Source organism: Nelumbo nucifera, chromosome 1 (assembly GCF_055504915.1).
Source record: "Nelumbo nucifera cultivar China Antique chromosome 1, China Antique-T2T, whole genome shotgun sequence".
NCBI classification, from domain to species: Eukaryota; Viridiplantae; Streptophyta; class Magnoliopsida; order Proteales; family Nelumbonaceae; genus Nelumbo; species Nelumbo nucifera.
Genome location: NC_142649.1, coordinates 189,943,121 through 189,953,376, shown reverse-complemented (window position 1 = coordinate 189,953,376; position 10,256 = coordinate 189,943,121). Strand labels below are relative to the sequence as shown.

Below are 10,256 nucleotides of genomic sequence, written 5' to 3'. Positions count from 1 at the left end.
GCAGTTCTTTTCCTTTTGTGAGTAGGATGAATAGAATCTGTATTCCATATAAAAGTATATTATAAAAATGATGACGTGATTCAAATTAACAATAAAATTAGATTGTCAAGTGCCAAGTTAGCAATTATGGGTAACCATGGGCCGGCCGAGTCGGGCTTAAGGGTTATAGCCTAAGCCCGGACCCCTAGTCTGAAATATAAACAAACCCAAGCTGGGATTTGGGCTTATGATATAAAATTTATTTATTTATAATATAACATATAACGTATAATATATATGCGTCTAGGCTAGGCCAGGCTTTAGGCCTGTGAAAAAAAAATATGGTAAATTGGTAATCCAACTTCCCTCTTTATAGAATCGATATGGGACCTATTTTAATTTGCATGTGCAATTATTTAAACAAAATAAATTTGATTGTTCATTTAAGATCCCACATGGACCAATTATAAGATTAAAGGCTTTGCATTAATTATATAAGAATTTGGTTAATCAAGAGAATAAATTATGTCCTCTTATACAAGTTGACTTGTAGACACATACCATAGATCCATTTATAAAAGCAAGAGGCATCAAACTTTAAAGAACATATCAATAGATTTATGCATTCCAAGAATCCAAACATGTAAAATTTATCGAAATATATGAATTTGAGCAAAAGAATCACAAGAAAAATGAACATTTTCTTAAGTTGCACTAAAACCCAGTTCCATCAATACGCTTTAATCAAAGTTCAAAGTACTGCAACATATCAGTGCGTATCTTACGATACATATCAATTTTCAGGGGCACTGATCCGTTGAATACTTAGACAATTTAACATGTTGAAATCTTAATAAACAAGTCTAATTTTACATCTAGAAGGGGAAAAAAAGTACAATTCTGCATCATTGTTTGATTAAACAAGCTGAAAAATTAGGGAGTATCGAAGTGTTTTCATGGTCGATACCCAATATTTGAATATTCTAGTGTGTAACGTTGGTTTGAATATACATGCTATATATATCAATACACACTGATACTCATCTGCCTAGGCTTAGCCATTTGGTAGCTTGAGCCTGGTCTAAGCCTGATCCAGCTTTAACTCAACCCGACCAACTGGATTACATACATAGGCCCAAGTGTAAAAACTTTGGCTTCGGTCAGTGCAACGCCCATTCGAACAGCCTTGCATTTGGGATATTTCTGTACTTATGTATTTTATTTTATGGGAAGATATTCTCATTGCAAGGTTGCAAGAGGCTGTTCGGTGTGAACATGGGCTTGGACTGACCAAAGCTGAACTCAGACAATTACTCTTCTGCCCTACATCCATGGTAAATACCATAAGAGTGCAAATTATAGTGAAAAATGTGAAAAATGGATACTTCAGAATTGTATTCGGTTCAGACTTGCATTACTAATAAACAGGACCATAACTTTTTTTTTTTTTTTGGGGTGTGGGGGTGGGGGGGGGTTCGTGGAGTCCGGATCTCCATTGGTTTCATGCAAAATGAATCGTTACTTCCCGAAGACATGGTTTTTAAAACCGAACCGTTTGAACCAAATGCTCAGTCTGTTCTGACAAAAATAAAATAAAATAACAGTCAAAACTGTTCGAATGGTTTGTACAGTTAACTGCCTGATTCAGTGGTTCACTGATTAAAATCAATGGTTTTGAGGGAAAAATCGGTTTTTGGGGAAAGCAGAACCGGTCACCTGATCGGTTCCCAGTTTTTCTGGTCTGACTGTCCAGTCCAGTCCAGTTTTGAAAACCATGCCTGAAAAGTGCTATTTTACGGTATTGCACTTGTAATGGTTGTTGATAACGAATGCCTTCCAAACGAAACAATGGTGTTAATTGTGGGAAAAGGGCATTCCTTCTACTGGTGAGTCATTTTTCGAGTAAAGGTTTGTTCTCTTGGCTCATAACTTGCAACTCTATATTCTTCAACAGTTTTGATTTATTTTAACCGAAACATCAGGAAATTTTGGAATATAATTCATTTTCTTATTAAATATTAAGGAAAATCTATGATGCTGGAAAGACATCATCTGGGAGAGGCTTTGACCAATCACACTCCCCGTGAATTTTGGTGAAAACCCACCTGATTGGTTTCTGTTTTTGTTATGCTGGTTGATTGGTTGTAAATTGTTTTGGTATCATAGTCGAACCCAAAATATTATTAGTGTAATTTATTAAAACAAATGCTAATATGTGGAAAACACTGGACTATATACTGTGACCACACAACCCCCTTGTATTGGCATGCGTACCAATTTATGACCCTAGGTCCACTTGATGCCCATAAAATGAGAAGCTGAGGACCTGAGGTTTTTCTATATCCTATAATTCTCACAATCTAGCATAACCCTTTTATGAAAAATGAAAAGCATCCTAGCCAATCTATATCCTATAATTTTCACAGGCTAGTATAATTCATTTAGTATACAAAGCATGACCCGATCACCGGGTCAAATGGACCAACTATCTGATTAGCTGAATTAGACCTTTTTGACCTGGTCAATGTTTTTTTGACAAAACACCAAATTTATTAGAATCAGACCTAAAATCATGGTCCGATGATAGTTCAAACAGTTCAATCAGTTCAATCAACATGAATTGAAGACACTGCTTTTTTATACGAAGTAATTTACTAAAAAAGTGTGCGACAGTACAACATTTATTTACAAATCAGGAATATCTCCCCACAAGCATAACAAACAAGTACGGGAGATGTGTTTTATCAACACTCTACAAACACAACCATCAAGCCATGCATTAGGAACATATAAAAAAGGCAGCCCAGTGCAAAAGGTTCCGACCAATGCAAAACTCTAATCACCCGGGAGTAACCCAACCACTGCCCCAACGCCCATCCTCCATGCATTGGGAATATCCGCCCAGGAATTTAACATATATATGGGAGTTCTGGGCTCTCCGATTTCTGACTGGATGATATGCTGTCAGCAAGCTAACACACTGCACACTTTTTGCTGGCAGGAAATTCCACGCTCCCATCCAACCTGTATTGTTATTGTATTTGCGAGTCCCTTGACAGGGATGAAATGGTTGAGAAGTGAATCATGGAAAGGCATGCTTTCGTTGAACAAACTCAAAACACAACCCCGTCGTCAACTCGAATCAACTGAAACTTGCAGTAGACTCAAGACCTAGACTTTCTCTGATACAATTTGTCAAGTCAACCAAATTGGATTCAGCCAGACTACATCGAGACTGAATGCACCAGAACTATTGGGTTCTAAAACATTGGGAGAAGAAACCCTAGCTATTAGCCAAAGTACAATGGTAGCGTGATAATACGTCTGACACACAGTGACACAACCCATTCATTCACATCTATCGCCTGCTCTACGTCTGTTTGTTCCATGGCACGCTGAGTCGTTTCTTTCAAGTACCAACCTGATCTTCTGAACAAAAAACATGGTTTCCTTTAAGGTTAGGTGAGGAGTGAAGAAATATTAAATCAGCCCAACTGTCCAAGTGATTGATTGAACTCTGTGTGAAGAAGTTGGTTGACAAATCTTGAATCCAGTGCCAACATCAGTTAATTTTCTGCTACACCACCCTCCCCAACTGGGGAAGCTCTCGTCTCTGTTGAATAGTAGATAACTAGATTTTCATGGTCTGAATAGGTTGGACCAAAAGTCAATGTCCTCATCTACTTTGCAGTGATTCGGTCTGTAGCCGGATTAAGCATTGTACCTTCTGCATCTCCTGAAAAGCTCTGCAATCCTCCGGCCTGTAATGCCCAGCAAAAGAAATTATGAAAAAAAAAAAAACTCAATATAACTATTACCCTTCCCTGATCTACTTCTGTATTGTCTGTTTTTTTTTTTAAGAAAAATTGATCAATGACCATTCCTGAAATTGCTACCAGGATATGTGTACCTCTAGAATCTTTCTTTTCCAACTAAATTACAACCATTCAACTCTATGTTGACCCAACTGACCCGAATCAATCTGACCCTATTTTATATATAGGATATGGGTCAAGACTCAGGACCCTTCTTTGATGGGTTGGTTAGGAATTAGGATTTAGGACATCAACTGATTAAGTGTTAGTGGGTTTGTTACATAAACTAAAGAGATGTGACCTAATCAAAATGATTAAATTTATCATTTGCCAAGAAAATATCAAATATTTTGAGAAGGCAAACCCAAGGTAATAGACCTGTCAGTTATAATCGGGTCTTATTGGGTCAGCTCCAATAATTGTATTTATATCTAGGCCGCTTATTTTCGGACCTTACAAATTCTGGTCAAGATCGGGTCTACCCAAATCCAATCCAGACTCAACCCATTGATAGACCTTTTCAACCTGCAGACACCATTAATGGTTCTTCTAGTCATATGGGTCCCCACTCTGCCTCCCTCTCAACCAAAGACAGAAAATGAAATTAAAAAGGGCATGAAACACAGACCCACAGCACAGCCTAGATCCTTTTTCCACAAAAGATCAAATAATATAATACAACCCATCATCACATGTGGGTTAAGCCATAATTCTTTTTTTGTTTACATGGTTTGCTTCATTTTGTACATGCATATAAAATATATATTTGTACATAATACATTTGAATTTCCCGCTCAAGCTCTTCTACTACCGACTGCCACATAACATTACAGCGCTATTTTTATTGCTAAGTAAAACCTAAATGAATCTATTAACGCCAAGCTCTCAGTCTTACCCTGGTCTGTCGTCAGTGAAGGTGGGCTTCATCACTCACCTCAGACCGAGAGGATGGGCTGAACTGACAGGTGACCCACTTCCACAGGTCAAGGTAAGATGCATCTCCCACGTACATCAGTCGTCACCTAATGATTCCCTCTTGCTCTGCTTCTGTCTCTGGACTGGACTGGAGGACTTCCTCTCTCTCTCTCTCACATACACACTCTCTCCCTCATCAATTCAATTTTTTTTATAATACTCTTAGTTCACTCATCACTGAGCCTGACATCCATCGAGAGACGTTATTCGATATTTAAACCCCAATTTTTTCAATAGAATAAAAGAATAATTGGGATTGATTCTCTCTGGGGCGCCCTTCTCCTTTTTCCTGCTTTTCAATTTCTCCTTTTGAAGAAGAAACGGATCTCTGAAGTAAGATTCTCGATTCCGTGTCTGTCTCGTTTGGGAGCGATAATCTCTGCCTTTCACGCCTTTCGACAGCAGATATCTTAACCACGTGGCCCGTCGAAAGAATCTTAAAGTTAATGACGTGGCATTGTTATCCACCGTGGAGCGAAAGTGAACACGAGCCAAGCCCAAGAAAGGTGAGGAGCGACGAGACTCGAGAGTAGAAGTAGAAGTGTTCATCTAAAAAAATTTCACGTGGCAATTGGGGCATGGGCCCCACGCGAGCGAACGAGCGGCGAATGGTATCTCCTCACGTGAATGCTCATGTGGGGTGCGTCAGAGGGTGTCGTCCCCACACACACTCCCTCTCTCTCTCACTTCTCATCATTGTGCGGCCGGCCGCTCACGTACGGAGTTTGAGGGGTGGTGTGACGTCATCATGGGGGACGAACTGACAACTAGAAGAGGGCGAAGGAGACAGCAGCGGTTTCATGAACCAGGGAGTCGAGAATATCCCGTTCGATCTCGAATACGATCGACTCCCCTTCCTCGGAAAACGGAAGCACTGTGCGCACGTTAGTGTGGGGCAAGTCCTTGTCGATCAATGCGTCGATGTCTTGGAGTACCTGGCAGTTGGCGCAGGGATAGCTCCTGATCTGAGTCCAGAGTCGATCCAAGAGCTGGGACCCAGTCATGACTGAATACGGTGATGTGCAGTCACCTCCATTGTCGATGCAGATGCAGCTGAGCCATGGCTTCGTGTTCAGCAACGGCCTCAGAACGTCCCCGAGAATCTCGTCCACCAGGTGGAACAACAGTTTTCTGTTCCATCGATGTTTTAACGGACTACCACCACCTCCACCACTTTCACCTCCAAGATGAAGAAGAAGAAGAAAGTTGTTGGGGTTCTCTTTGTCTTGAAGATAAGACTGTTCGAGGTGGTGAAAGATGGACGGATCGAGAGGGTGAGAGGGAGAGAACCATCTTGTGAAAGAAACCAGAGTATCTCTGTCGATTCCCGTACGTTTCAGTATTTTAAATACGTACTCGAATTCGGCATCGCCACCGTTGCTGCTGTCGTTGTTGTTGTTATTGTCGTCTTGATGAACGAGCGACTGCTCCTGCCTGTGGCTCTCGTACGTCAGGCTCGAACCACTAGATAACTGTGAACACCGTTTTGAATCTTGGGCTATTCTGTGTACAACCTGTTTTATGCGTACAAAAAAAAAGCGTAAAAGTAAATTTATTCCTCTTTTAGAGAAAATCGATTTAACGAAAATTAACGTTTAAGCCGAAATGAAATGACAGATACGGTTACCGGTGCCTGTGAAGATGGTTGCTGTGGTTGTTGTTCTTTATTGAATGGAACAAAGGAGGGTACGGTGATATTGACGAAGTCGTTCGATAATGGTGTCTTGTTGTTTTTCTTTTCTGAGACATTTGCTTTGTTTGGTGGTTCTCGAGTTAGCGCTCCCTCTCGCACGTTCCGAATTGTCTCTGTGGCCTGCGGAGGCTTTTTCAGACGTTGAGTGAAGCGTTCAGTACTGCTGCCCTTCTTGCACTTGTTTGCTGTCTGCTGCCGTAAAGGTAGAGGCTTTGGCTTTGGCTTTGACGCAGCAGCAGCAGCATTAGCAGCTTTGGGTGACTGCAGCTGATTATCTGCACATACGCTTGCTGAGGACGATAGTGATGACGACTGCACTGTTGATTGTAGTGGTGGTGGGCATGGTGAAGGCGGTGAGCTGGGGCGGTAAGGTCGGGGAGAGTGTGAGGTTTGATGTTCATGGGTGGGTGAAGATGTGATCATGCCTGCTGATTTGGTGGTCTCCATGAATCGGAGCCGGGGTGAGCATGTTGGTGTTGAGTGCTTGCTCGGGCTCGACTCATCTGCTTGTTTTGTGAGTCGCCTTGTTTTCTTGGATTTGGTAGTGAGAGCGTTTTCTCCTTCGTTGGCTCTGGTTCTTGTGGATGTGGTGTTTATTATATCCAGACCAATCTTTCTACCAACTCTTTCTTTGACTTGCTTCACTATCTGACGAGCGTAGTGCCTGGGACTTCTGTTCTCGTCGTCATGTCGCCATTCTTTTCTCTTCGACTTAGTTGAGTAGGGCGAGCAGGGGACTGAGTCTCTAGAGACTCGACCAATGTAACCAAAATCCTCTGTGGGGAGAAGGTTTTCTTTGTTGATTTGAAGAGAGAGTCTGTGTTCCACGTCTGATCTTCTGGCCGACGATATGCGAGGTGTGTCTGGCAAAGAACGGGTCCCTGCCACCTCAGAGTCTATGAAATTGGTTCTACTTTGAAGTGGTCGCCGAGATCGAATGTCTCTTTTAACCGCTGCACAGGCATTTCTCTCCTGAAGCAGCTGGTGGTGGTAAGGCCTGCCTAGTGAATTCGATCTCACAATATGGGTTGAAGAGGAGAAGGAAGAACAGGGAGAAAAATTATCAGGCAATATGTCAAGACCCATGAGACGAGCTACGAGATTTGGACTTTTGGTCGTCCATGGAGAACTACTGCTCTCTGATGATAATTCCTCCATCCGAGCTTTAGCTGCTGCTCTTCCTCTTACTGTTACCTGTTTTGTCCCGAGTTGAATTCCAATCTGTAAATTATAGAAAGAAAATAAACAACTATTTCAAATCCAATGACGTAAACGTTTCAAAACTAAAAACACAAACTTCGATCAAAAAACAACTTGCACATTTACAGTGTCTACTAGTATATAACTTGCTATTACTTTCTGTTTTTCTTTTTTTTTTTTTTTTGGTGTGCTTTTTTCTTACCGGGATATCCGAGTCTTCTTCTTTCATGATTGATGAGAATGACGCAGAACCCATGAAGGATTCTTCCTCTGATTCCAAGCTGTTCCTTGGTGCTTCTACACCTAAGTTAAACAAAATCCATCATCAAAAATTCAAATTTTCTTCTTCGGTGTGTAGAAAGAGAGAGAGTACCTTTGAGGATAGTGAGGTCTTCTTGAAGAAACGAGTCGGCCTTGAAAGAAGGTGGCTGCAGTGTACAGGGAAAGTGATGGAAATCAAAGAATTGAAGTACAGCACTGATGCATCCTGGGCTCTCCCTGTCTACTCTCTTCGTGGATCGGCTCCAATACCACTCCCTACCCATTACTGAGCTTCCTTTTTTTTTCTGTCTACTTTGGATACAAGAAAGAAAGCAAAACAGTGAAAGTGAAAAAGAAGAAAAGAAATTCAGGATGAGAAAGACTATGGAAGCCTTAGCAGCAACGCAGTGACTGAGATACTCATGGAAAACAGGAAAAGAAAAAGAAGGAGAAAAAAAAGCTAAAGCTTAATATCCCTGAGAGAGTCCAGACCCTGGAGAGTAAAAAGAGGATCCGTCAATGGAGAAGAGCAGTAGCAGAGCATTTGATTTCGGGTACAACCCAACAAAAGGTAGAGAGTGGAGACTCCCTTTCTCTCTCTCTCTCTCTCTCTCTATCCCTCAAATGAATTAATCCAACAGACTTACTACTAACAGCTCTCTCATCGGGAATTGAAATATATGAAGAAGTGCAGGAGATGACGAAATGACCACGCGCTCTGAGCTCGTTTCACGATGCGATTCCCTTTCTTACCTCACCACCAGGACCGTCCCCCTAGCTCACTACTACCCCATCCCCTATCCCCTTATTGAATCAATTTTAAATGTGTAGTAGTGACTAGGCAGAGTGATCAGGGATACCTCTAGATTCTATATACCACTAATTTTGAAGTTAAACTATTATTCATCTTTTCACTTTATGACCCTTTTGTCCCTTAAAATCTTAATCTCTCAGGCTCAGCTAAACAGCAGCAAACTACCTTAACCATGGTTAGCCATATATTTCATCCTGATATTGATTGCAAATTAAGTGATCAGTACAAGCAATAGTTATCATATATGTATGCTACATGTTCGATAGATAACAAGAATGAACTATAAAATCTATCTCTGCCTATTTACTATTTACTAGGTGGTGTAGATGATGAGATGAGCAATTTGAATTTATCCTTTGTGTCACACTACAACTTCATTGTCTAACTCTCACTCCAATAATTCCTACTTTGCCTGATTCTGTCAACCAAGTGGGTACTTGTTAATGTGGAAATTTGTGGATGGTTAATTTGGTTCAGTAACATTGTAACAATCCACACAAATTTTACTTCATTTGATGCTGGCTCATTTCAAAATCACCTACAGAGAGTTCAAATCTACAAAATATAGAAGCTTCCCATTCACAATAAAAAAGCATGGATTCATCTTATGCGCCATGAACACGGATTATCATCATCATCATATGGGGTTGGCTATATGAATCCTGTTTTGTCATTTCGTTTTGTTCAGTGTCATATCCATAAATTATGGGCACTTGAATCATTTGATATTACTTTCACCTAATGCTTCTGTCTTTTAAGTTCTTTTGGCCCTTTTAACTTGTAACATATCTTTTTTTTTTTTTTTGTTCTAGCAGGGGCTAAAATTGCTTGGCTTTTCATCTGGGAGTGATTCAACCAAATCTAATGCCTGTGTATTTTGTAATACAAGAATTTGGAAAAAGAAAAACGATGTTGATCAAGTAGATTCAAACAACTCCAACCACCCTTTAATTGGGCCTACAAGGCTACAAACAGAAACAGTAGTTTGGGTAGACAATTGTAAGAGAAAATCTTGTATGTGCTGTGGATCTCGAGGGCCAACTGATGGCCTAGATCTGATTAGTACCCTACCCCCAGTACGAGTACTGCAGGAGGAAGGACGCCATCATCTCAACCCAAGTACTAGAGAAATGGGTTAACTATGCAGTAGTGTTCTGTGAGAGAAATGGATGAATTAAGCTATAAGATGAGAGCTGCTGTTTCAACTTTCAAATGGGGTGAGGCATGGATGATGGATGATGGCCATGGCCAAATGAACAAGAACCGATCGAGATCCTTTACGGAGCATCAAGAGAAACAAGGAAGCTGCTGTACCCATCAGATAGCTAGTAAGTAGTATATCATGATTGAGCTAGCAAAGGCTATTATATATATATATATATATGGGCATTGAAGCATGTGTTCGAGGAGAACACAACACGCCTCAGTTTCCATTCTTTGTCCTTGGTGGTGAATCTGAGTCAGTGGGGGCTCCAGCTGCTTCATCATTTTGCGTGAATGGTTGCAGATTCTCTTAACA

The 10,256-nt window shown here is 40.9% G+C and overlaps 1 protein-coding gene across 1 annotated transcript; it reads right to left on the bottom strand.

Annotated features, from left to right (window-relative positions):
* Positions 1–4,462: 4,462 nt before the first annotated feature.
* Positions 4,463–8,717, bottom strand: LOC104596220 (uncharacterized). Its single transcript, XM_010257290.3, has 4 exons — positions 8,036–8,717; positions 7,865–7,965; positions 6,397–7,683; positions 4,463–6,283 (listed from the first exon to the last, which is right to left on the bottom strand). The coding sequence occupies exons 1-4, from the start codon at positions 8,205–8,207 to the stop codon at positions 5,537–5,539; spliced, it is 2,307 nt and encodes a 768-aa protein (XP_010255592.1). The 5' UTR covers positions 8,208–8,717; the 3' UTR covers positions 4,463–5,536.
* Positions 8,718–10,256: the final 1,539 nt, after the last annotated feature.

Coding starts and splice junctions, on each gene's coding strand:
- LOC104596220 (XM_010257290.3), bottom strand. CDS start 8,207: ATGGGTAGGGAGTGGTATTGGAGCCGATCCACGAAGAGAGTAGACAGG. Junction 7,966..8,035: donor AGACCTCACTATCCTCAAAG/GTACTCTCTCTC, acceptor TGTTTAACTTAG/GTGTAGAAGCACCAAGGAAC. Junction 7,684..7,864: donor AAGAAGACTCGGATATCCCG/GTAAGAAAAAAG, acceptor TATAATTTACAG/ATTGGAATTCAACTCGGGAC.